This window comes from Lontra canadensis, unplaced genomic scaffold (genome assembly GCF_010015895.1).
Source record: "Lontra canadensis isolate GAN:19392208 unplaced genomic scaffold, GSC_riverotter_1.0 scaffold30, whole genome shotgun sequence".
NCBI classification, from domain to species: domain Eukaryota; kingdom Metazoa; phylum Chordata; class Mammalia; order Carnivora; family Mustelidae; genus Lontra; species Lontra canadensis.
Genome location: NW_022631024.1, coordinates 20,269,249 through 20,292,883, shown reverse-complemented (window position 1 = coordinate 20,292,883; position 23,635 = coordinate 20,269,249). Strand labels below are relative to the sequence as shown.

The window sequence follows — 23,635 nt, the reverse complement described above, 5'->3', positions numbered from 1 at the left end:
GGATTGCGCAAAGCCCCACCACACGGCAGCTCAGAGGTTTTGCCGGGTCTGTGGAGCCTCAGAGATGCCCACGGCCCCCTCTCCTGCGCTCGCCCATCTCCTCTGTGGGTGCAACGCCAGCTCCCCACCCCCACCCCGATACCAGTCTGGTCCTCACCAACAGGCAGGAGCTGGAGGAGGCCAGCAACCCCAGGCACCCACGAGGGAAGCGGGAGGGGGACCGCGGAGTGGCAGAAAGCCCCCAGGATGGCGAGGGGCAGCTGACCCAGGCCGTGGTTCCTGTTCGCGCCTCCTTCCGTGACCCCCATCCCATGGACCTCAAGAACGTGAGCTGCCTGAGGCCTCCGGATGCAGAACCTGAGAGCCAGTCCTTGTCCTGCCACATCCAGGACCAAGAGGGGTCCAGCAGCAGTGGGGCGAGGAAACCGGTGGGGTACCAGCTTGGCTGAGTGGGGAGCAGGTCAGAGCTCAAGGGAAGTCGGATCATGCTGACTTGCTCTCTCTCCAGCTCAGAGGAACTGGAGCAGAAGGGGAAGGAACTTGACCTCCAGGCCTGGGCCCCCAGGGCTGGTCCGAGGGTAGGGGTGGGGAAAGGAGAAAGCCTCTGGACTCCTGCCCTCTTTTTCCTGCACCAGGAGCCAGCCCCTACCTGCCAGCGTCAGGGACACAGTGACTCCTTCCCTTTCCAGTCTGGAAAGCCCCCTCTCTGTCCCCACCCCCATCCTGGGCTGCGGGGCCTGGAGGAGGAGGCCTGGAGTCCCCAAGGGCAGGCCCCTGTCCGCATCCCCACTCGGCAGTGTCAGCAGCTCGTTCCAGGCGGCTGGGACCATGGGACTTCTGTGGACACGTGTCCTTGGGTGAGGAAAGAAAGCACAGTGGTCAGTGGTCCTGCAGGCCCCCCCCTGCCGGGGGCCAGGCCCAGCCTGGTGTCTGCCCCGCGTGGGCCTGTGCTGTGGCCTCATGGGGTCTGACACTCCCGGGACCCGGGGACAGAGACCCGCCCCCCGGAATCTGGGCTCTAGGATGAGGTGTCCTGGAGGTGAGGTGGGGTGAGGTGGGGGTGGGGTAGCCCCCTTGGAACCCAGGGCAGAAACCTCAGCCTCTTGGCAGAGAGCCAAGCACAGCACATCTGCAGCCCGAGGGTCTGGGAGCGGCTCGGGCTGGCGCTGAGCGGGAAGTGGGTGATGCCAGCACGGGGAGGGGGGGGGGCGCTGCCGAGGGTCAGGGTGGTGGGCTTGGCGGGGTCCTTGTGTCAGGGGCCGCCTCCACCTGCGATGGCATCACCCCATCGTGCCTGCCCGGCGGGTCATCCTCAGGCCTCCCAGAGCCCGGCAGGAGTGGGAGGCCTGATCTTGGGCCCTGAGAATGCCCCTCCTCCCCCCAGCAGCCAGAGGATCAGAGTGGGAGGGGTGTGAGGAGGGGGGTTGATGCCAAGGTCCCCTGGGGCGGGGGCAGGGGCGGGGCGGGGGCAGGAAGATAGCCTGCTGTCTCTGTCCCAGCAGATGAAAGGGCCTCCCTCCATTCGGGCTGCGCAGGGGTGCGGCTGTGATTGTAGGGCGTCTCTGCCCAGTGGCTGCTGTGATTTGAGATCCCTGGGTGTCCTGGGTGGTTGACTCTAGGCGCTGCGGATGGGGACGGCCGGTGAGTGTCTGGTCTTCGGGGAGCTGTGGGCTGGGGGGACGGGGCCCACGGGCAACCCTGGGAAGACAGTGTCTCTTCCTGTGTCCCGTGTAGGGTGCAGCCTCTCCCAGAGGCTTCGGGCCTTGGGGGCCTTGGCTGGAGCCGCCCTCCTCTTCACCCTGTGGCTCCTGTGGCAACTTGGGCTGGCCCCCGCGAGGGTCCCCGCGCCCCCGCGAACGCTCCTCATCCTTGTCTGGCACTGGCCCTTCGCCGACCAGCCCCCCGAACTACCCAGCAACACCTGCACCCGCTACGGCGTGGCCCACTGCCACCTGAGCACCAACCACAGCCTGCTGGCCAGCGCGGATGCCGTGGTCTTCCACCACCGCGAGCTGCAGACCCGGAGGGCCCACCTGCCCCTGGCCAGCCGGCCGCGGGGGCAGCCCTGGGTGTGGGCCTCCATGGAGTCGCCCAGCCACACCCACGGCCTCGGTCGCCTCGGCGGGATCTTTAACTGGGTGCTAAGCTACCGGCGAGACTCCGATATCTTCGTGCCCTATGGCCGGCTGGAGCCCCACGAGGGCCCCGCGCCGCCCCTGCCGGCCAAGAAGGGGGTGGCGGCCTGGGTGGTCAGCAACTTCCAGGCGCGGCAGCAGCGTGTGCAGCTGTACCGGCGGCTGGCGCCCCACCTGCGCGTGGACGTGTTCGGCCGCGCCAACGGGAAGCCGCTGTGCGCCAGCTGCCTGCTGCCCGCCGTGGCCCGGTACCTCTTCTATCTGTCTTTCGAGAACTCACAGCACCGAGACTACATCACCGAGAAGTTCTGGCGCAACGCACTGGCAGCCGGGACGGTTCCCGTGGTGCTGGGGCCCCCGAGGGCCAACTACGAAGCCTTTGCACCGGCTGATGCCTTCGTGCACGTGGACGACTTTGGCTCGGCCCAGGAGCTGGCCTCCTTCCTGGCTGGCATGAACTCTAGCGGCTACCGGCGCTACCTGGCCTGGCGAGACCGGCTCCGAGTGCGGCTGTTTGAGGACTGGAGCGAGCGCTTCTGTGCCGTCTGCGCCCAATACCCCCACTTGCCTCGAGGCCAGGTGTACTGGGACCTCAAGGCCTGGTTCCAGGCTTGAGCTCTGGCCCCACGAGGAGGGTGGCTGGGCACCGGTGGTGGAGGTGGAAGGGCTGGGTGTTGAAATCAAACCACTGGGCATCCGGCCCCCACAGGCCATCAGGATAGTGCAGAGGCTGGGTTAGAAACTGGAAAGCAGAGGTCAGGTGGGAGTGGGCTGGTCTGGGCAGACTGCCTAGAAAAGGAGGCTGGCGGGCACTGGAGCAGGCCTTGGGGGGTGAAGGTGAGAGTGGGAGAGAGTTAGTGGAGGTGCATGTGGCGAGTTGATCTAAGATACAGGCTCCCAAGGACCTCCGAGGACTTCCCTCCCCACCTTGATAAAACCCCAGTGGGATCGTCTGTCCCAGACACCAGCTGGGAGAGGCCAGGGGTTGGGCCCTCCTGCAGTCTGGAGGGGAAAACTCTGAGCCCCCAAACCTCCTCTGTCACCGAGGTCCCTTGGCTTGGGCCATGCAGGTACATTACCCACACCCTGCACTGTGCTGGAGCTGGGCCTGGGGACGCCAGGACAAGCCAGACTGCCTGCATCTCCGGGAGGGACAGCGATCAGTAAAGAAAGGGAGGACAAGAATGGCGCGTGCTGAGTCTTGTCATGTGTACCCTCCCCCGCAGCTTCACCACCCCACCCCACCCCCGCCACACAGGCCTCCCTGTCCTGATAGGGTCCCTCCCCCACACCACTCTGCCTGTGCCTGCCAGCTTCCTTCACTCCCTGCTAACTGACTGGCACGGCACCAGGGAGCTTTCCCTGACCCCCCAAAGGCCAAGGTGGGTGGAGAGTAGGGGGGTGCTGAGGTCTGAAACCTGGACGGGGACCGGGGGGTCAAAGGAGCCTGGTCCTGAAGGCCCTGGGATTTCATTTTCCAGCTGCAGGGGTGTCTGGGGAGTGGCAGGATCTGGCTCACTCTGCTAGGTGGTGGGCAGCACACAGGGGCAGCACGGGGCACTGAGTACTCTGCGGCAGCCAGGGGAACCCCTGTGGCAGGCTGCCTGTGGGGGCGGGGAAGAGAAGCTGGAACTGCAGATAGGGGCCCCAACAGGCTGCTCCCCTGGGGCAGAGGTCAGGATTTGTTCCTGCCCCAAATGGGGGTGGGTGGCAGGTGCAGGCAGGAAGCTGCCCTCCCCGTTGACAGTGGTTTGTGGGAAGGGCCTGCCAGTCATTTCCTGGCCTGACCTAGCCCCACATGCTGACCAGGGATAAGGACGGGGGATTGGGCCCCCTCTGCCCTGCCCCATTGTAAAGAAGTAGCTGGGGAGGGGCATGTAGCTGTGGTCCCCCAAAGCCTGCCATCAGCTTAGGGGAGGCCTCTATGTGCATCCCGGATGTGCACCCCTGACCCTGGACACCCCGTGGCCTGCCCCTCCCGTTGGCAAGTGGGGAAACTGAGATTGGGGAGGGAGGAGGCGTCAGGGCTCGGGCAGGGTTCCCTGCTGCCCTCTGCTGGCCACCCTACGCCACTGCAGCCCCTGCGCCGTCCGCTCCTCTCCGAGTCCCACCTGCGGCCGCGGGGCTGGCTCTCGGGTTTGGCCAAGAAAGGAGCCCCTCGCCGAGGGCGCGGCCTCACTCTCCTCAAGCATCCTGGGCGCCCCGTCCGCAGGGAACCGGTCCCCGGGCCAGAGTCCGGCCAGGCCCATCCCGCCATTTGCTCACCGAGGGGTTCATTCCCAAGGGACCCAGGGATTCCCGCAGCGACGGGACAGCCCCCTGCACCCCCTCACAAGCGCCCACCCCTGCCTTAAGCGGCCTGGGTCAGGAAGCCGCTGGCGGGGCCGGAGCGCTGCTGCTTGAAGGCTGGACAGCAGACACTGGCCGGCGCGCACAGGTGGGATCTCCCGCCAGCGCGGAGCTGTCCCCTCCCACCGCGGGGCGGCTACCCCCTTCCAGCCTGGCGGTGACCCGGGCACCGGGACCTGGCTCTGACGTCCAGGCGACATTCCCCCCCCCACCCCCCCTGCGGGGGGGGGGGGGGGGGGCGCACTGCCGCCCCCAGCATCCCCTCAGGGCGCCCTGGGGCCCGTGGCCACCTTGGGGCGCCTCTGCAGATTCCAGCGGGGGTTCGGCGTGCCGGACAGACGCCCCCGGGAGAAGAGCGCGCCGGCGGCGGGGGTGGGGCTCGGGGGCTTAGACGCGAGCTCGGGGACCTGGCGAGATGGGGGCGGTCAACGAGGCCGGCCGCCGGCGCGCGGGGCGGAGCTCCGGGACCGGCCCCGCAGGGCGGCGGGCTCGGGACGCGGCGGGCCGCGCGCGGCTCCTTTAAGCGGGGGCGGTGCGGGCGGGGGCCGGGCGCGAGCGGCGGTCGGCGCGGCGGCCGGGGCGGAGCCAGCGTGGAGCCGGTCCCCGACGCCCCAGGCCCCGCCTCGCGCGGGCGATGCCGAGCGGCGCGGCGGGCGGCGGGGCCGGCGGGGCGCGCAGAGGAGCGGGCCGCGGCGCGAGGGCGGCCGGAGCGCGGCCCCGCCATGGGCTTCCTGCACCAGCTGCAGCTGCTGCTCTGGAAGAACGTGACGCTGAAGCGCCGGAGCCCGGTGAGCCGCCCCGCGCGCCTCCGGGCCTGCCCCGAGCCGGAGGGCGCGCGCACGGGGGCCCGGCGGCGCGCTTTCCGCGCGCACGTGCGGCCGGGCGGGGCGCGCGCAGACCCCGGGAGGGCCCCCGGGGCGGCGGGCCCCAGCTCCTCTCCCTGCCGGGACCCCGCGCGCCCTTGCGGGCTCCGGCCTCCGGGAAGGGGACTCGGCAGTGCCCAGCCCGCCGCCCGCGGCCGCTGACATTCGCGGTGCGCGGCTGAGTCACGGGATGGGCGCCCCGCGCGGTGCGCTCTTCGGGGCGAGCGGTTCGGGTCGGGGGCGAGCGGCCCCAGGACGCTGGGGTCGCGGGAGGCCCTCATTCCTGGGACGGAGGGCTGGACTGGGAGACTCTCTCCAGCCCAGAAGGTCTTTAGTTTCTGGGCCCAGCTTCCTCTGGAGCCCCTGCAGGGACCCTGCCCTTTCCCTCGCTGCACCTCCACCTCCCTGCCCTTGGACAGACACCTCTCCTCCTCCCCCCTGCCCTTCCCCCAAGTCCGCTAGCCCTTGCTCCTGCTCTCTCACGAACGGCAGTGTCCTTGCTGTGCCAGCACCGGCCAGTCTGCATCCCTGCACCCTTTTGTCCTCTGGGGCACTCCTCCCTGAGGCTGATCCACCCTCCCATCTCCCCAACCCCAGCCCCCTCTGGGGCCTGGTCCTGCTGATTGGAGCTGGGACCCCCAAGCACCCCAGCCCCCTGCCCTGTGTCTGGGGCAGCCAGGGTTCTGAGCGCACAGGACGCAGCAGCTGTCAGGGACAGAAGTCCTGGTGAGCAGCCAGCCTCAGGCCGTAGGGATGCCATCATGCTGGCCCTCACTCAGCACCCCTGCCCTTCGAAAGGCAGGGGCCCCTCCTGTTGTGCCGCCTAGCCCACAGCAGCACAGGCACCAGAGAGGCCCGGGCCGCTCGTTTTTTGAATGGGCCCTGGGGATTTTCCACAAGGAGCCCAGAGCAGGCTGGGGTCCAGAATGGGGGGCTTGAGGACAAAGCAGCCTCTCATCCTCACCCTCTCCCACCTGACTTGGAGTCTCCTGGGGCTGATGAGCTCCCACCAGGGACCCTCCTTGAGAAGGGCTTTGAAGTGCATATTACGAACCCTGGGACCACAGACAGGGCAGGGTGGCCATCATCAGCACGGCCTGGCAGGGGTCCCCTGGGCACCTGAGCCTGGCGGGGAACCAGGGCTGACTACACTCCCTGCTCACCTGCCCACGTGCGTGGGGCTGGCTGGGCCTGGGTCCCGTGGATCAGGCCTGCAGCCTCTGGTGCAGCTGTCCCTGCTTCAGATTTTGGGTTACTGGGGACAGCAGGGCAGGGCTCGGAGGAGAAAGGGGAGTGGTATGTGGGCATGCATTAGCCCCAGGGTTCTTGGCAGTAAGGGCACCCCAAGGGCTGGAGGCAGAGGCTGGAATGATGGCCCCTGTAGCCACTGGGGATCTCAAGGCTCAGGGAAGGGAGCAGTGGCCTGTGGGGGACTGGCAAGCAGGTGGGAGGTGTCCACGGCCCTCCAGCCAGGAGTGGCCCCCACTTGCTAGGTCAGGCCTTCCCTAGAATCTTCCTCTGCCCCTGCCCAGGAGCACTACCAGGGGCTAGTCAGGACACATGGAGGTCCTTAGCCTGAGGCCACAGCAAATCAAAAATTTTTCTTCCAGGGGGGCTAAGGCCTTGCTGGGCTTGTGCAGGGGGCTTGGGTGGGCCAGGTATCTGGCACACGCCTGTTGGCCCCCCACTTCCTGGGGGGGTCTGGGGCTTTAGGGTCAGACCTGCGGGCTCAGCGAGCAGAGGTTTGCTCTTATGCTGTGGCTTCTCTGGAGGATGGGTGCATTCCTGGAAAGCTTGGTTTGAAGGGTAGGAACCAAAGGCCTCTGTCCTGGGGCTTCTCCGTCTGGGGGTGTCGCCTGTCCCCTCTTAGCCGGGCTGCCACGGCCTCACCACTGGGCAGAGTTAGGCCGTTCCATCTTCAGCTCTCCTCGGTTCTCCCCTTGACACAGCCGGAGGTGGCTCAGGCCCAGAGGGGGCACCTAGGCCCGGGAACAGCATGGGGGCCCCAGGCTCATCTCAAGGGACCGGGGTTTGACTCCCTTGTGGGCCTGGTGGCACGCTCTAGTGGGGCTCCCAGGTGAGGCTGAACCTGTGCCCACTGTAACCAGATGCCCCTCTGGCCGCCTGCCCAGCAGGCCTCCCTCCTCCCAGCAGCTCCTGCGGCCGTTGCTATAGCAACAAGGAGGTAGCCCTGGCCTGTTGCTGCAGTTACACCGTGGAGGTGCCCAGTGGTAGGGCGGGCGTGGGTGGGGCTGGTACCTTGGCCGTGACCCTGGCTACCTGTGATGCATGCAGCCACCCTGGCCCAGGTGCCTGTCCCCAGCCCTGCGGGTGCCCATGTTGCCTCCTTGGCTAGCCCTGGCCTGGCTTCTGGCTCGGGGAGGGGGTGGAGGCTGGCACGGACTGGGGCGGGTGTGGGGTGCGGACCACAGTGGGGTGTTCCAGACCACAGAGCACTATTGTCAGAGCGGGTAAACAACCGCGGGAGCCTGGGCCCCGGGCCAGACGGCATGCCACCGGGGTGGGGGCCATGGAGTCTGTTTTGCGGTGGGGGTGAGGATGAAGGAAACCTGGTCCTCTGAGAAGCGCTGGTGGGGTGAGGGTCAAGATGCATCTTGGGACTGAGCGGGGCACAGGCTCCCCCACAGAGCAGTGGGCCCGAGGTCCTCTTTCCACCTTCCCTTCCTGAGCTAGGAGAGGGGACAGGGTCATAGACAGAGAAGTCCTTCCATTTTCCAGGCAAGACACAGGGAAGCTGGGGCCTGGGGGCCTCTGACGTTCCTTTCCTACCCCAGCAGGCTCTGCCAGCGCTCTCCTTGGTGCCCAGCCGAGGGTGCCAGGAGCAGTCCCGGGAATAGAGGAGAGTTCTGGGGAGCACAGGCAGGGCTGTTGAGCCCATTGGAGCCACGTGGGGTGAGGGAGAGGGGCCAGGCCAGAAGAAGGAACTTGGGGCTGTCATACTTTTGCGCAGGTTTTCCTGGAGGCTCAGAGGCCTGGGCCCGAGCCATGCCTCCGGTTATCCAGGCCTTGTCTTGTGGGGTGTGATGGCGCTGTCACAGTGAGGCGGGCTGGCCCTGCGGGAGTGTGGGAGCTGTAGCTGGCACCCAAGACCACCTCCAAGATCCTAGCCACGAGAAGGTGGGGAAGGAGAAGCTGAGCTGGGCAGATTCATGGGTCCTAGTGGACCACAAGCTGACTGGCTTGTCCCTGCTGGCGAATCCCCATGGCACCAGAACTTGGGTTGGGCGTGCAAGAGGGCAGATTTGCTTAGGCCAGACAACACTCACGCCCTCACCCATCGAAAAGGACCTTGAAGAAAGGGGAGGCAAACTCTGTTGGCCCTGAAGGGCCTGGGATGACCTTTTGTGGTCGCTGTGTGAGGCAGTGGGGGGTCCAGGCTGGGCAGGGCTGGCCCTGCCTGCCGGAAGACATCGATCTGTCTGGGGAGAGGAGGGCTCGGGTCTGTCCTGTCCAGCCCCGGGCAGGTGGCCTGACTCAGCCCGCCCTTTTCAGTGGGTCTTGGCCTTTGAGATCTTCATTCCTCTGGTTCTCTTCTTCATCCTACTGGGGCTTCGGCAGAAGAAACCGACGATCTCTGTGAAAGAAGGTGAGTGTCCCTGGGGGGGTGGCGGGGGGGAGTGTGGGGGGCCCAGGGCACAGCTGGGCGGGCAGGGTGGGGCAGGCAGTTCTCACTGTGTCCCTCGTGGCGTCCTGGGTGCACGTGACCCCACGCGTGTCCCAGCTCCCGCGCTGTCCTGGTGCGGTCCGCGCACCTGCTCCCCTGCGCGGTCCCTGGCCGGCTGTTCCTCACTGTTCTCTGTTCTGTTTTGCCCCTCCCCCGCATGGTCTCTTGTCCTCCTCCTGGCCTGCATGCAGTCTGTAAGTGAGCGAGCGGCCCTCCTGGTGCGGCCTGAGCGCGCCCTGCCCCCCGCTTGCATTAACAGCCTTTCCTGGCCTCGCCGGGTCCTGCCAAGCCCCTTGCCCACGGTCGGGGGCAGCTGGCACATGGGGGTGGGGGGCGGGGGGTGCTGAAGGAGACCTGGACCACGGTGGCCCCCAGGTCAAGCTTCTGGGGGTGGGGGTGTCCATCTCTCTGTGGGGTCGCCTGGCCCCACCTTGAAGGGCTGGGGCTGGGTCACCTGGCTGCTCTCCCCTCAGACCCCCATGGGCTCCTGCGTTCTCCCTGCTAACCAACTGGCCAGGGAGGTCAGAGGTCACTGCCCAGTGGGGGCCCCATGTGCTCCCCTGGGCCCTGTGGGCAGTGCCACGCCTGAATTCTTAGGGAAGGTGTCAGGCATTTTGGCCTTGGGTGGCTGAGGGAAGAGGGACACCCTGGGAGTTACGGGGAAGGGATGGCCAGACACCCTTTGATCTCTGACCTGCTGGGGTCATCTGCACCAGAACTCTTGACCCTCTGCCCCCGTCTGCTGTCTGAAGCCGCTTTTCCTCCCGGACTTTCTCTAACTTTCTCTATTTGGCCTTCGTCCCCCTCCCCTTTCTTGACTCCTTCCCTGGCCCTCTCCTGTCTCCACCCCTCGCCCCTGGGCCCTCTCACCTGCCCCAACACCCCCCCCCCCCCCCCCGCAGCTTTCTACACAGCGGCGCCCCTCACCTCCGCGGGCCTCCTGCCTGTCATGCAGTCTCTGTGCCCAGACGGCCAGCGAGACGAGTTCGGGTTCCTGCAGTACGCCAACTCCACGTGAGTGCCCCCGCCCCCGCCCCCTGTAGTACACCAACTCCACGTGAGTGCCCCCGCCCCCGCCCCGCACAGAGGCCAGTGGGTGACCTCCGATGGCGGTACAGGGTCACTCAGCTGCTGGAGAGCCTCAACCGTGTGGTGGAGGAGGGCAACCTGTTTGACCCGGCGCGGCCCAGCTTGGGCTCGGAGCTCGAGGCCCTGCGCCAGCACCTGGAGGCCCTCCGCTCTGGCCCGGACCCCTGGGAGAGCCACCTGGACAGACCTACAGGTACGCCCGGGGCAGCTCAGGCTGTGCCTCTGCTGGGGGGCTCGGGGCCCAGGCCGCCGTGTCAGCTGCGTTCAAATCCCAGCTTGGTCTCTCCTGGCTGCGGGCCAGCGTTGGGGCGTCCGTCTGGGCCGTCGCTCTGGGTTCCTGGGGCACAGGAGCTCAGGCGGACCCCGCTGAGCTGCCCTCCCCATGGCCAAATCTGGTGCGGACACCTGGACTCTGCGTCTATGCCGGGTTCCTTTACCCCGGGCCCAGCTTTCCCTCAGCACCATCCTTCTGCCTGTCCAGTGTCGTCCTTCTCTCTGGGCTCGGTGGCCAGGGACCCACGGGAGCTCTGGCGTTTCCTGATGCAGAATCTGTCGCTCCCTAATAGCACAGCCCAGGCACTCCTGGCTGCCCGGGTGGACCTGCCGGAGGTGAGGAGGGGCGAGCGTCTGCAGGGAGCACGGGTCTTCTCTTGGGGCAGCTCCTAGCCCCGCGGTCCTCTCTGCCCTCCCCTGCTTATAGGAATGGAGAGCAAGGAGAGGGGATATGGGGCTCTGGGACCCCCTGGCCTGAGCCAAACCCCTCTCCCCTCCAGGTCTATCACCTGCTTTTTGGCCCTTCCCCTGCCCTGGATATGGGGTCAGGACTCCCCAGGGTTCGGGAGCCCTGGAGCCGCCTGGGTAGCAATCCCCTATTCCGGATGGAGGTAAGAGGACCTGTTAGTGGGATGGGAACACACCGCCAGCCTCTAGTTGGGGGTTTCCACCTGAGAGGGTGAAGAAAGGGGCCCCCTTGATAATTGTGAGCTTCTTTGGGGGATGAGGTCGTTCCCTGGGAGTCTGTGGCTAGCATGTGGGCAGAAAGCAGGAGAGTGATATGTGTCCACTCTCCCCACCCCCCACCCATCACAGGCACCTGGGCTATCTCAGATCTTGCGCGGGCCAGGGTGGCAGGGGGAGACCCGAGGCCGTCTTGGGGTAGGGCCTTGGTTCCCTCTTGGTTGAGGTTCCTTCCTGGCTGTCCCCTTGCACCCTGCCCCCAGGAGCTGCTGTTGGCCCCCGCCCTCCTGGAGCAACTGACGTGTGCACAGGGCTCCGGGGAGCTGGGCCGGGTCCTCACTGTGCCCCAGGGTCAGCAGACTGCGCTGCAGAGCTACCGGGACGCCGTCTGCAGTGGGCAGGCTGCTGCCCGTGCCCAGCGCTTTTCTAGGCTGGCTGCTGAGCTCCACAACCAGCTGGATGTGGCCAAGATTGCCCAGCAGGTGAGGGCCTGCCTGCCTGCTGGCCCCCAGGCCCATGGCCCTGGCTGGAGGAGTTGCTGGGGCTCCTTGGGCCCACGGCTGCCAGGGCATGTGCCTGTGGTTGGGTGTCCCATGCACCCCTAGTGAGCCATGCCCCATGTCCTCCCCCAGTCTGTTTCCCAGCCCCTAGCCAGTGCTCCCTGCACACACCACCACCACCCCCCCGCCCCAGGCAGACTCTCCCTCAGCCTCTCTCATCCCGGCCTGTGTCCGGTGTCCTCCACCTGACCTCAGTCTCCCACCTTCACATCAGCCCGTGCAGTGTTCCTTCCTGGGCCTGCATCTGCCCACCTTCCCCCTTTCCCATCAGCTGGGCCTGGATGCCTCCAACGCCTCGGCTCCCCAGCAGCAGCCAGCACCCCCGCAGCGGCTGCAGGTGCTGCTGGAGGACCTGCTGGACGCCCAGAAAGTTCTGCAGGATGTGGATGTCCTCTCGGCCCTGGCCCTGCTGCTGCCCCAGGGCGCCTGCGCCGGACGTGCCCCGGGGCCCCCAGCCAGCAGCCCTGGAAGGACAGTGAACGGCACCGGGGCAGCAGGGGGCACGAGCTCCAACTCCTCTGCGGAGGAGGGCGCCCGGGCCGCGGCAGCCCCGGCCTCCTCAGATGCGCTGCAGGGTCAGTGCTCCGCCTTCGTGCAGCTCTGGGCCGGCCTGCAGCCCATCCTGTGTGGCAACAACCGGTAGGTGGGCGGCGGGGAAAGCAGATGGAGTGGGGCCTACCTCCGAGGCCAGGCTCTGAGCCCGCACACCCGGCTCGCTCTCTGGATCCCGGCCCCACTCCCCGCCCCTCCCGATGCACCCCTCCCTCCCTGAGGTTCTGCCCCTCCCCCTCTGGAAGCCCCACCTCCAGCCCCCGGCCGCCCCGCCCCTCCCGCTCTGCCGACACCCGCCCCTGACGTCCCGCCCCCCGCGCTAGCACCATCGAGCCCGAGGCGCTGCGGCGGGGCAACATGAGCTCCCTGGGCTTCACGAGCAAGGAGCAGCGGAACTTGGGGCTCCTCGTGCACCTTATGACCAGCAATCCCAAGATCCTGTATGCACCAGCGGGCTCCGAGGCGGACCGCGTCATCCTCAAGGTTCGCGAGTCTGGCACGTTGGGGGCCTTCTGTTTCCTTCTGGGGGAGTAGCTGAAGGAGCTGGACAGGGGGCCTCAGGGACCCCTGTGCAGACTGGGGTCCGTAGAACTGTCCTGGGAGGGGCTCCAGAGCTTGAGCTCTGACTTGGCTGGGGGACAGGGACTGGAGGACTGATCGGGGGACAGCGCGTTCAAGATGCAGGGGTATGGTGGGGCTGCTGTGGGAGGGCCCTGAGCTGGCTAGTTAGGTGCAGGGTTCTGACCTGGCTGGGAATGGCCAGGGCGGGCAGTGCTGGTTTGGATAGAGGAGGGCCACTTGCAGAGACCTCCCAGGGCAGCCTCCGGTGGGCCAGATTTGGGTGGGGCAGCTGGGTGGTCTGCCAGGGCCCATTCCAGGGGAGAAGTCCAGTCAGAGAGAAGTAGAAACTTGGGCTGGAAATGACCCAGGAAGGGGGGAGCCTGTGGAGGGGCTTCTAGGACGAGTGTGGGGGCGAGGAGGGCGGGTGTCAGGGCTGTTCAAGGGACACGTGGAGAAGGGCCCAGCAGAGGAGCTGGGAAGACCCAGCGGGTGAACTGGGAAAGCTGGAAGCCAGGCTGCCCTGGGGGTGGGGCCTCGCCAGCACTCTGGGTGGTCTCAGGAAGGTGGGGAGGGGAGGGTTTCCAGCACCCAGGTGCAAGTCTGGCCAGAGCAGGAGTGGCTGTTGGCAAAGGACTGGCCTGGGGGGAGACAAAGGAGTGGAGGACCCCCTTGCTGGCTGGGCTTTTCCCGCGAGCCCCGTGACCCATTCCCTCACCCTCTGCAGGCCAACGAGACCTTTGCCTTTGTAGGCAACGTGACCCACTACGCCCAAGTGTGGCTCAACATCTCCGCGGAGATCCGCAGCTTCCTGGAGCAGGGCAGGCTGCAGAGGCACCTTCGCTGGCTGCAGGAGGTGCTGGGGGTGCTGGGCGGGGGCGGGGCCCCTCTGTGTCCCGGGCCACCCCCTGAGCCAGTCCTTCCCCACCCCAGTATGTGGCAGAGCTGCGGCTGCACCCCGAGGCCCTGAACCTGTCCCTGGAGGAGCTGCCGCCCGCCCTGCGTCAGGACAACTTCTCGCTGCCCAATGGCTCGGCCCTCCTGCAGCAGCTGGACACCATTGACAACGCGGCCTGTGGCTGGATCCAGTTCATGTCGAAGGTGGGGTGGGCGAGCCACGCGGGCTCCGCTGGGCTGGGGCCCAGGGCCAGCTCCAACACTGCCCCTGCCCCCAGGTGAGTGTGGACATCTTCAAGGGTTTTCCCGACGAAGAGAGCATCGTCAACTATACCCTCAACCAGGCCTACCAGGACAATGTCACCGTGTTCGCCAGTGAGCTGGTCCCCCTGAGCCCTGCTCTTCTGCCTCTCCCCGCTCCAGCCCCAACCCCCTGTCTCTCTCCCACTTTACCTGCCCCCTGTGCCCGGTTCCCTTCTCCAGTTTCACCCCACCTTGGCCCCACCTCCTCCCTGGCCCCGCCCCTCCCTCAAGCCAGTCCCGGCTCTGCTCTAGCCAGGACCCGCCCCTTTCTGTCCCCGCCCCCCAGCCAGCCGGGCTCTGTCCCTCCACCTGCTCCTCCTGTCCCCAGGCGTGATCTTCCAGACCCGCAAGGACGGCTCCCTGCCGCCCCACGTGCACTACAAGATCCGCCAAAACTCCAGCTTCACCGAGAAAACCAATGAGATCCGCCGGGCCTACTGGCGGCCAGGGCCCAACACCGGCGGCCGCTTCTACTTCCTGTACGGCTTCGTCTGGATCCAGGGTGAGGCCCGCTCCTGGGCCCAAGGTGACGGGGAGGGCCCAGCGGCTGCCCGCCCCACGGCTGACCCCTTCTGCCTGCAGACATGATGGAGCGCGCCATCATCAACACCTTCGTGGGACACGACGTGGTGGAACCCGGCAACTATGTGCAGATGTTTCCCTACCCCTGCTACACACGAGACGAGTGAGTGTGGGGGGAGGCTGCCCCCCCCCCCCACCGCTCAGGCTGAGCCCCTCCCCTCACGCCCCTGCCCCACCCCAGCTTCCTGTTTGTCATTGAGCATATGATGCCACTCTGCATGGTGATTTCCTGGGTCTACTCGGTGGCCATGACCATCCAGCACATTGTAGCAGAGAAGGAGCACCGGCTGAAGGAGGTGGGGGGCTGGGGGTGGGGGGACGGAGAGGCGGGGGTGGGGGCAGAGGTGGAGGGGGACGGAGGGGTAGGGATGGGGGCGGAGGTGGGGGGGGGACGGAGGGGTGGGGATGGGGGCAGAGGTGGGGGGACGGAGGGAGGGGTGGGGTTGGGGGCAGAGGTGGAGGGGGACGGAGGGAGGGGTGGGGGGAGGTGTGGGAGGATGGAGGGAGGGGTGGGGGTGGGGGCAGAGGTGGAGGGTGACGGAGTGGTAGAGGCAGCTTAGTCCTTCCTGGTGTCCCTTCCCGTGGGCCGAGGCCTCCTGCCCCAGCCGGCTGCCCACCCGCCGCAGGTGATGAAGACCATGGGACTGAACAACGCGGTGCACTGGGTGGCCTGGTTCATCACCGGCTTCGTACAGCTGTCCATCTCCGTGACGGCTCTCACGGCCATCCTCAAGTACGGCCAAGTGCTCATGCACAGCCACGTGTTCATCATCTGGCTCTTCCTGGCCGTCTATGCCGTGGCCACCATCATGTTCTGGTGAGCTCCGAGTGGCTGGCTGCAGGCCGGGAGGGAGCCGTGCTTGGGCGCTGGCAGAGTACCCCTTCACATCACCCAGGAGTCCAGACATACCCCTCTCGGAGCGGCTCTGTACCCTGGGGGGGCCTTCTGGGAGGGCTCGGGGCCCTGCGCTAAGGGTTGTGTGTGGCTGATGGCCCGTGGTCTGCCCTGCCCTAGCTTCCTGGTGTCCGTGCTGTACTCCAAGGCCAAGCTGGCCTCGGCCTGCGGTGGCATCATCTACTTCCTGAGCTACGTGCCCTACATGTATGTGGCAATCCGTGAGGAGGTGGCCCATGACAAGATTACTGCCTTTGAGAAGTGCATTGCGGTGAGGGTCACGGCTGGGCAGGGTGGGGGTGGGGTCTGGCCTCCTGCTCTCGCTGACAACCCCCTGCCCCATCCCCTCAGTCCCTGATGTCCACAACAGCCTTCGGCCTGGGCTCCAAGTACTTTGCGCTGTACGAGGTGGCCGGCGTGGGCATCCAGTGGCACACGTTCAGCCAGTCGCCCGTGGAAGGCGACGACTTCAACCTGCTCCTGGCTGTCACCATGCTGATGGTGGACGCCGCCGTCTATGGCGTGCTCACGTGGTACATTGAGGCTGTCCACCCAGGTACCCGCCAACTCTGTTGCCGGGAAGGAGAGCATGTGTGGCTCCCCGGGGGGGACAGTCACCCCAGGCCCCAGGTCAGCCCCTCTTCCACTCCCTGCCCCCCCAGGCATGTACGGGCTGCCCCGGCCCTGGTACTTCCCACTGCAGAAGTCCTACTGGCTGGGCAGCGGGCGCGCGGAGGCCTGGGAGTGGAGCTGGCCGTGGGCGCACGCCCCCCGGCTCAGTGTCATGGAGGAGGACCAGGCCTGTGCTATGGAGACCCGGCGCTTGGGTGAGGCGGGTGCCGGGGTGGTGGCTGAGGCGCTCTGGGGTTTTGGGGGCCCTGGGCAGCCTGAGCTGACCCCCTGCCTTGGTGCAGAGGAGATGCGGGGCATGGAGGAGGAGCCCACCCACCTGCCGCTGGTGGTCTGCGTGGACAAGCTCACCAAGGTCTACAAGAACGACAAGAAGCTGGCTCTTAACAGGCTGAGCTTGAACCTCTACGAGAACCAGGTGGTGTCCTTCCTGGGCCACAACGGGGCCGGCAAGACAACTACCATGTGAGCGTTGGGGCAGAGCCCTTACCAGGGCAGCCGGGTGGGCCCCCTGTGGGAGGTGGGGGTCCTGACCCTGCCTGCCCGCCCAGGTCCATCCTTACTGGCTTGTTCCCACCGACCTCGGGGTCGGCCACCATCTATGGGCACGACATCCGCACGGAGATGGACGAGATCCGCAAGAACCTGGGCATGTGTCCGCAGCACAACGTGCTCTTTGACCGGCTCACGGTGGAGGAGCACCTCTGGTTCTACTCGAGGCTCAAGAGCATGGCACAGGAGGAGATCCGCAAGGAGATGGACAAGTGGGTGGGGGCAGGGAGGGGCCCAGGCCTGCGGGGACCCCAGCATCCCGGCCCCTAGGGCCCAGGCCCACACGCCCACCCCCACCCTGTCCCGGCCTCAGGATGATCGAGGACCTGGAGTTGTCCAATAAGCGGCACTCGCTGGTGCAGACACTGTCGGGCGGCATGAAGCGCAAACTCTCCGTGGCCATTGCCTTCGTGGGTGGCTCGCGCGCCATCATCCTGGACGAGCCCACTGCAGGCGTGGACCCTTACGCACGCCGAGCCATCTGGGACCTCATCCTCAAGTACAAGCCGGGTGAGCAGGGCGCGGGGCAGCCGTGGGCGGCCCCCACCTGGCCCTGCCCACCCCGGCGCCCTGACCCTGACCCTGGGCTCCCACAGGCCGCACCATCCTGCTGTCCACCCACCATATGGATGAGGCCGACCTGCTCGGGGACCGCATCGCCATCATCTCCCACGGGAAGCTCAAGTGCTGTGGCTCCCCGCTCTTCCTCAAGGGTGCCTACGGGGACGGCTACCGCCTCACTCTGGTCAAGCGGCCTGCTGAGGCCGGGGACCCCCAAGGTCTGTGCAGATGCAGCCTGAGCCGGCTTGGGGCCCCGCCTACCCCAGGACCCCGCCTACCCCAGGACCCCTTCTCCCAGCCCCGTGAGCTTCAGGGCTGGGTCCCTGCTGTTGCCCCGGCGAGCCTAGCATGCCTGGTCGGGCCTGGGGCTCCTTCTTCTCACGTCCGCTCTTTTGTCCTGGCTGCGCCCCTGTAGAGAATCGTCTTCCTCCAGCCCCTGAGTGTGGCTCCTCTGTGTTCCTTCTCTTCTTAGAGCCAGGACTGCCAGCCAGCCCCCCCGGCCGCACCCAGCTGAGCAGCTGCTCGGAGCCCCAGGTCTCCCAGTTCATCCGCAAGCACGTGGCCTCCTGTCTCCTGGTCTCCGACACGAGCACAGAGCTCTCCTACATCCTGCCTAGCGAGGCCGCCAAGAAGGGGGCCTTCGAGCGTCTCTTCCAGGTATGTGCAGCGGGCTCAGGACCGGGGTCCCTTTCAGCTGTGGGGTACAGCGGGCTCAGGGGCAGGGCCCCTTCCAGCTGTGGGGTACAGCGGGCTCAGGACCGGGGTCCCTCTCAGCTGTGGGGTACAGCGGGCTCAGGGGCAGGGCCCCTTCCAGCTGTGGGGTACAGCGGGCTCAGGACCGGGGTCCCTCTCATCTGTGGGGTACAGCGGGCTCCGGGGCAGGGCCCCTTCCAGCTGTATGCGGCGGGCTCGGGGCCGGGGGTGTCCCCGCTGGGTCCCGGGCTGCGTCGGGTCACATGCAGCCCCTCGCAGCACCTGGAGCAGAGTCTGGATGCGCTGCACCTGAGCAGCTTTGGGCTGATGGACACCACGTTGGAGGAGGTGTTCCTCAAGGTGTCGGAGGAGGACCAGTCTCTGGAGAACAGCGAGGCCGGTGAGCAGTCCCAGAGCGGCCCTCAGTCCTGCACACGCACCCCCACCCCCGGGGCCCTGACCTTGGGCCGGGCGGGTCACTCTTCCCCTGGCTCTGGGGTCCGAGGGCCCTGGCTGGGAACAAGATGCCACCAGTCTCAGCCGGGCTGGCTGGGGCTGAGGAGCCCGGGCAGGGAGGCGGCCGTGGGACGGCGGGCTCCCCGGGGCAGGGGGGCGAGCACGGGGACTGAGCCCTGCTTCTCCCCGCCCTGGCCCCTCTGCGGCGGCAGACGTGAAGGAGTCCAGGAAAGACGCTCTCCCCGGGGCAGAGGGTCCGGCCTCGCTGGGGGAGGCGCGCGCTGGCGGCCTGGCCCGGTGCGCAGAGCTGGCGCAGTCCCAGGTTTCCCTGCAGTCCGCGTCCTCCGTGGGCTCTGCCCGCGGCGACGAGGGAGCCCCCTACGCGGACATCTGTGGCGACTACCGCCCGCTCCTTGGCAACCCACAGGACCCCGACAACGTCAGCCTGCAAGGTGGGGGGCGGCTGGGTGGGGGGGCGGGGTCCCTGGGCGGGGGCGCCCGCTCAGCCTCTGCTCCCCGTGCAGGCGCCGAGGCGGAAGCCCTCGCGCGGGCGGGCCGGGGCAGCCGCAAGCTGGAGGGCTGGTGGCTGAAGGTGCGCCAGTTCCACGGGCTGCTGGTCAAGCGCTTCCACTGCGCCCGCCGCAACTCCAAGGCGCTGTCCTCCCAGATCCTGCTCCCCGCCTTCTTCGTCTGCGTGGCCATGACCGTGGCCCTCTCCGTCCCTGAGATCGGTAGGCTGCCGGGCGTCCCTCTGGTGAGACTGATTCTTCCCCGCTCCGGACCACCCGTGCTGGAGCTGGGCCCTACATCGAGCCCGCAGGCACTCTGTGGGCTTTGTCTGGGACTTACGCCTCCTCGGGACCCAGACCCCAAGCCTGGACACTGAGCTTTGGGAAGGAGAAACCTAGGCCCAGGGGCCGCTGGTAGGCAGTCGGAGCGCGCTCAGGCTTGCCCGTGCACCCCTCCAGGTGACCTGCCCCCACTGGTCCTGTCACCCTCCCAGTACCACAACTATACCCAGCCCCGCGGCAACTTCATCCCCTACGCCAACGAGGAGCGCCCGGAGGACCGGTGAGGCCACCCACCGGGCAGCTGTGGTGGGCAAGGGCTGGCTGAGGGCGGAGATGGGCGGGCCTCTCCCCACCCAGACTCACACCGCGGGTTCCCCCAGATTGCGACTGTCGCCGGACGCCAGCCCCCAGCAGCTCGTGAGCACGTTCCGGCTGCCGTCGGGTGTGGGCGCCACCTGTGTGCTCAAGTCTCCCGCCAACGGCTCCCTGGGGCCCGTGCTGAACCTGAGCAGCGGCGAGTCCCGCCTGCTGGCCGCGGCGTTCTTTGACAGCATGTGCCTGGAGTCCTTCTCACAGGGGCTGCCGCTGTCCAACTTCGTGCCTCCCCCGCCCTCCCCCGCTCCGTCTGACTCCCCTGTGTCCCCAGAGGAGGACCCGCTGCAGGCCTGGAATGCTTCGCTGCCCCCCACCTCTGGGCCAGGTATGGGTCCTCCCAGGCTGCCGGGGGCTGGGGGGCGGGGCACGGCACAGGCTTGAGCTGACGCTGCCCATTGCACCCACAGACAACTGGACGTCGGCGCCCTCCTTGCCACGCCTGGTGCGGGAGCCCATCCGCTGCACCTGTTCTGCACAGGGCACTGGCTTCTCCTGCCCGGGTGGTGTGGGTGGACATCCACCCCAGATGCGGGTGGTCACCGGAGACATCCTGACCGACGTCACCGGCCACAATGTCTCCGAGTACCTGCTCTTCACCTCCGACCGCTTTCGGCTACACCGGTGAGCGGGGTGGGGGCCGCCAGCCGGTTGTGGGCGAGGGGGCGGCCCACCCACTGCGTGTCGCGCCTCACTGCCCCTCACCTGCCGGCCCAGGTATGGGGCCATCACCTTTGGCAACGTCCAGAAGTCCATCCCGGCGTCGTTCGGTGCCCGGGCCCCAGTCATGGTGCGGAAGATCGCCGTGCGCCGGGCAGCCCAGGTGAGCAGCGCGGCCCTGGGCCCTGCGGCGCCCGGCTCCAGCGCGAGGTGGGCAGGAGCCCACAGCGCTCTTAGGGCACTTCTGGGTCCCTCCAGGTTTTCTACAACAACAAGGGCTACCACAGCATGCCCACCTACCTCAACAGCCTCAACAATGCTATCCTGCGGGCCAACCTGCCCAAGAGCAAGGGGAACCCCGCGGCCTATGGTGAGCCTGCGGGGCGGGCAGGCCAGGGCGGGGTGGGCTGGAGCAGGGCGGAGCAGGGGCGGCTGGGGGTTGGGCAGGGCGGTGTGGAGCAGGTCCCTGAGGCTGCCTCCCCTTGTGCCGTAGGCATCACTGTCACCAACCACCCCATGAACAAGACGAGTGCCAGCCTCTCCCTGGATTACCTGTGTGTACGGGTCAGGGGGCGGGGGTGCAGCTGCGGGACAGGGTGCCAGGCAGGGGCTGATGGCCGCCTTGCCCCCAGGCTGCAGGGCACGGACGTGGTCATTGCCATCTTCATCATCGTGGCCATGTCCTTCGTCCCAGCCAGCTTTGTGGTCTTCCTGGTGGCGGAGAAGTCCACCAAGGCAAAGCACCTGCAGTTTGTCAGCGGCTGTAACCCCGTCATCTACTGGCTCGCCAACTACGTGTGGGACATGGTGTGCCCCTCCCCGCGTGGCCAAGGGGGTTCCCGTCACCCCTAGGCCCCTGCTATCCCATGACCCTGTCTCCTGCCAGGCCTACCACTTCTGGCCCCAGACCCCCAGCCCTGCCCTGGAGCCCCCCCCCCCCCCCCCGGAGCCCTCACCTGCCACCCTTGCTCTGGTAGCTTAACTACCTGGTCCCAGCCACCTGCTGCGTCATCATCCTGTTCGTGTTTGACTTGCCAGCGTACACGTCACCCACCAACTTCCCTGCCGTGCTCTCTCTCTTCCTGCTCTATGGGTAAGGGGGAGCAGGCGGGGTCGTGGGACTGGGGGTGGGGGCGGACCATCTGGTTTGACCCCCTGCACCCGCCCACCCACAGGTGGTCTATCACCCCCATCATGTACCCGGCCTCCTTCTGGTTCGAGGTACCCAGCTCAGCCTACGTGTTTCTCATTGTCATCAATCTCTTCATTGGCATCACGGCCACCGTGGCCACCTTCCTGCTGCAGCTCTTTGAGCATGACAAGGTGGGGCAGCGGAGGGGGCACAGCCGAGCGGGGGGCACAGGGGGTGGTGGGACGGAGGGCACAGCAGGCGTGGGGCGGGGAGAGGGTCACAGCGGGCGGCGGGGCACAGTGGGCGGCACTGTGACCCCCTGTAACTCTCCAGGACTTGAAGGTGGTCAACAGTTACCTGAAAAGCTGCTTCCTCATCTTTCCCAACTACAACCTGGGCCACGGGCTCATGGAGATGGCCTACAACGAGTACATCAACGAGTACTATGCCAAGATTGGTGAGCAGGGTGGGCGGGCTGCCGGCCGGGTCATGCCTGGCCCAGAGATGGGGACTTGCAGGCGTGGGTGGAGCCCCCAGGCACATGCCCTGAGCCAGCTGCCCCACAGGCCAGTTTGACAAGATGAAGTCCCCGTTCGAGTGGGACATTGTCACCAGGGGGCTGGTGGCCATGACAGTTGAAGGCTTTGTCGGCTTCTTCCTCACCATCATGTGCCAGTACAACTTCCTGCGGCAGCCACAGTGAGTCGGGGAGTGCCGGGAGATGGGGCCACAGCGAGTTGGGGAGCACTGGGCGATGGCACTGCCCACGCTGTCTCCGCAGGCGTATGCCGGTGTCCACCAAACCTGTGGAGGACGATGTGGACGTGGCCAGCGAGCGGCAGCGCGTGCTGCGGGGGGATGCTGACAATGACATGGTCAAGATCGAGAACCTGACCAAGGTGGGCCCTGGGGCTCGTTAGAGGGGCTGGGGTGGGTAAGCCCCAGTGGGGGCGGGGCCCAGTTGGAAGCATGTTTCCTGGTGGAGACGGCCGGGTGGGGGTGGAGCCTCGGTGGGGGCGTGTTTCCGGGCAGGGGCAGGGCCCAGGTGGGGGTGCGGCTCGGCCGGCTAGCCAGGTCGATCGCTCCCGGCGCCAGGTGTACAAGTCGCGGAAGACCGGCCGCATCCTGGCCGTGGATCGCCTGTGCCTGGGCGTGCGTCCTGGCGAGTGCTTTGGCCTCCTAGGCGTGAACGGCGCCGGCAAGACCAGCACCTTCAAGATGCTGACCGGTGACGAGAGCACAACGGGGGGCGAGGCCTTTGTCAACGGGCACAGGTGCAGGCGGGCGCGCGCCTGGGCGGGTGGGGTGGCTGCGGCCGCCGGCGCTGATGGCTCGGTGTCCCCAGCGTGCTCAAGGAGCTGCTCCAGGTGCAGCAGAGTCTGGGGTACTGCCCGCAGTTCGACGCCCTGTTCGACGAGCTCACCGCCCGGGAACACCTGCAGCTGTACACGCGGCTCCGCGGCATCCCCTGGAAGGACGAGGCGCGGGTGAGGGGCGCGCGTGCAGGGGAGGGGCCGACGGGAGGGGCGGGCCCTGATGTGAGTTCTCGCCCCCAGGTGGTGAAGTGGGCCCTGGAGAAGCTGGAGCTGAGCAAGTACGCGGACAAGCCCGCGGGCACCTACAGCGGCGGCAACAAGCGCAAGCTGTCCACGGCCATCGCCCTCATCGGGTACCCCGCCTTCATCTTCCTGGTGAGCCGGAGCGGGGGTCGGCACGCCCCTAGCCCTCTGGTGAGCCGGTGGGGGTGGGGGGCAGCGCGCGCAGCCGGCTGCAGCGGCTGAGCCTGGCGGCCCCCCAGGACGAGCCCACCACAGGCATGGACCCCAAGGCCCGGCGTTTCCTCTGGAACCTCATTCTGGACCTCATCAAGACGGGGCGCTCGGTGGTGCTCACGTCGCACAGGTGGGTCCCCGCCCACGCCCTCCCCCCCCCACACTGCCCCGCCCCGTGTGCCGCGCCGCCCCGCCAGCCTGTGCCTCTGCCCGCAGCATGGAGGAGTGCGAGGCGCTGTGCACGCGTCTGGCCATCATGGTGAACGGGCGCCTGCGCTGTCTGGGCAGCATCCAGCACCTGAAGAACAGGTGAGCCGAGCCCGCGGCGCTGGCGGGGGTGGCGGGACGTGGAGTGTGTGACGGGGCGGCGGGGGGCCCGGCTGCGTGGGGCCGGGCGCTCGGGGCCACAGGCCTGTCCCGCAGGTTTGGAGACGGCTACATGATCACCGTAAGGACCAAGAGCAGCCAGAACGTGAAGGACGTGGTGCGGTTCTTCAACCGGAACTTTCCGGAGGCGGTGCTCAAGGTGGGCGGGGCCCCAGGGGTGGGGCTCGGGGGCCTGCTGAGCGGCCTCTGACCCTGCGTCCCCCC

General features: G+C 67.4%; 2 protein-coding genes across 3 annotated transcripts in view; both read left to right on the top strand.

Moving 5' to 3' along the window:
• Positions 1 to 20: 20 nt before the first annotated feature.
• FUT7 (fucosyltransferase 7) lies at positions 21 to 2,773 on the top strand. 2 transcript variants are annotated; one of them, XM_032866289.1, is made up of 4 exons: positions 21 to 460; positions 636 to 857; positions 1,503 to 1,641; positions 1,735 to 2,773. In XM_032866289.1, the coding sequence occupies exons 3-4, from the start codon at positions 1,629 to 1,631 to the stop codon at positions 2,748 to 2,750; spliced, it is 1,029 nt and encodes a 342-aa protein (XP_032722180.1). In that variant the 5' UTR covers positions 21 to 460; positions 636 to 857; positions 1,503 to 1,628; the 3' UTR covers positions 2,751 to 2,773. The 2 variants fall into 2 exon arrangements, with proteins under 2 accessions (XP_032722180.1, XP_032722181.1); XM_032866290.1 differs by lacking the exon at positions 636 to 857.
• A 2,357-nt stretch (positions 2,774 to 5,130) lies between these two features.
• ABCA2 (ATP binding cassette subfamily A member 2) overlaps positions 5,131 to 23,635 on the top strand; it is a 20,134-nt gene continuing 1,629 nt past the window's right edge. Inside the window, exons 1-46 of the mRNA XM_032865590.1 lie at positions 5,131 to 5,272; positions 8,861 to 8,954; positions 9,224 to 9,226; positions 9,935 to 10,046; positions 10,151 to 10,314; positions 10,603 to 10,730; positions 10,895 to 11,005; positions 11,342 to 11,560; positions 11,910 to 12,277; positions 12,514 to 12,673; positions 13,476 to 13,604; positions 13,682 to 13,849; positions 13,924 to 14,020; positions 14,277 to 14,450; positions 14,531 to 14,633; positions 14,712 to 14,826; positions 15,157 to 15,347; positions 15,546 to 15,696; positions 15,777 to 15,981; positions 16,088 to 16,252; positions 16,340 to 16,520; positions 16,607 to 16,819; positions 16,921 to 17,117; positions 17,204 to 17,386; positions 17,641 to 17,825; positions 18,141 to 18,261; positions 18,530 to 18,769; positions 18,842 to 19,048; positions 19,286 to 19,388; positions 19,489 to 19,808; positions 19,891 to 20,104; positions 20,198 to 20,303; positions 20,399 to 20,510; positions 20,634 to 20,694; positions 20,773 to 20,947; positions 21,118 to 21,233; positions 21,316 to 21,463; positions 21,606 to 21,729; positions 21,839 to 21,971; positions 22,054 to 22,171; positions 22,368 to 22,546; positions 22,618 to 22,759; positions 22,829 to 22,963; positions 23,071 to 23,174; positions 23,261 to 23,353; positions 23,468 to 23,618. Coding sequence (XP_032721481.1) covers positions 5,207 to 5,272; positions 8,861 to 8,954; positions 9,224 to 9,226; positions 9,935 to 10,046; positions 10,151 to 10,314; positions 10,603 to 10,730; positions 10,895 to 11,005; positions 11,342 to 11,560; positions 11,910 to 12,277; positions 12,514 to 12,673; positions 13,476 to 13,604; positions 13,682 to 13,849; positions 13,924 to 14,020; positions 14,277 to 14,450; positions 14,531 to 14,633; positions 14,712 to 14,826; positions 15,157 to 15,347; positions 15,546 to 15,696; positions 15,777 to 15,981; positions 16,088 to 16,252; positions 16,340 to 16,520; positions 16,607 to 16,819; positions 16,921 to 17,117; positions 17,204 to 17,386; positions 17,641 to 17,825; positions 18,141 to 18,261; positions 18,530 to 18,769; positions 18,842 to 19,048; positions 19,286 to 19,388; positions 19,489 to 19,808; positions 19,891 to 20,104; positions 20,198 to 20,303; positions 20,399 to 20,510; positions 20,634 to 20,694; positions 20,773 to 20,947; positions 21,118 to 21,233; positions 21,316 to 21,463; positions 21,606 to 21,729; positions 21,839 to 21,971; positions 22,054 to 22,171; positions 22,368 to 22,546; positions 22,618 to 22,759; positions 22,829 to 22,963; positions 23,071 to 23,174; positions 23,261 to 23,353; positions 23,468 to 23,618 — 6,984 coding nt within the window. The 5' untranslated portion in view covers positions 5,131 to 5,206. The remainder of the gene's footprint in view (positions 5,273 to 8,860; positions 8,955 to 9,223; positions 9,227 to 9,934; positions 10,047 to 10,150; positions 10,315 to 10,602; positions 10,731 to 10,894; positions 11,006 to 11,341; positions 11,561 to 11,909; positions 12,278 to 12,513; positions 12,674 to 13,475; positions 13,605 to 13,681; positions 13,850 to 13,923; positions 14,021 to 14,276; positions 14,451 to 14,530; positions 14,634 to 14,711; positions 14,827 to 15,156; positions 15,348 to 15,545; positions 15,697 to 15,776; positions 15,982 to 16,087; positions 16,253 to 16,339; positions 16,521 to 16,606; positions 16,820 to 16,920; positions 17,118 to 17,203; positions 17,387 to 17,640; positions 17,826 to 18,140; positions 18,262 to 18,529; positions 18,770 to 18,841; positions 19,049 to 19,285; positions 19,389 to 19,488; positions 19,809 to 19,890; positions 20,105 to 20,197; positions 20,304 to 20,398; positions 20,511 to 20,633; positions 20,695 to 20,772; positions 20,948 to 21,117; positions 21,234 to 21,315; positions 21,464 to 21,605; positions 21,730 to 21,838; positions 21,972 to 22,053; positions 22,172 to 22,367; positions 22,547 to 22,617; positions 22,760 to 22,828; positions 22,964 to 23,070; positions 23,175 to 23,260; positions 23,354 to 23,467; positions 23,619 to 23,635) is intronic.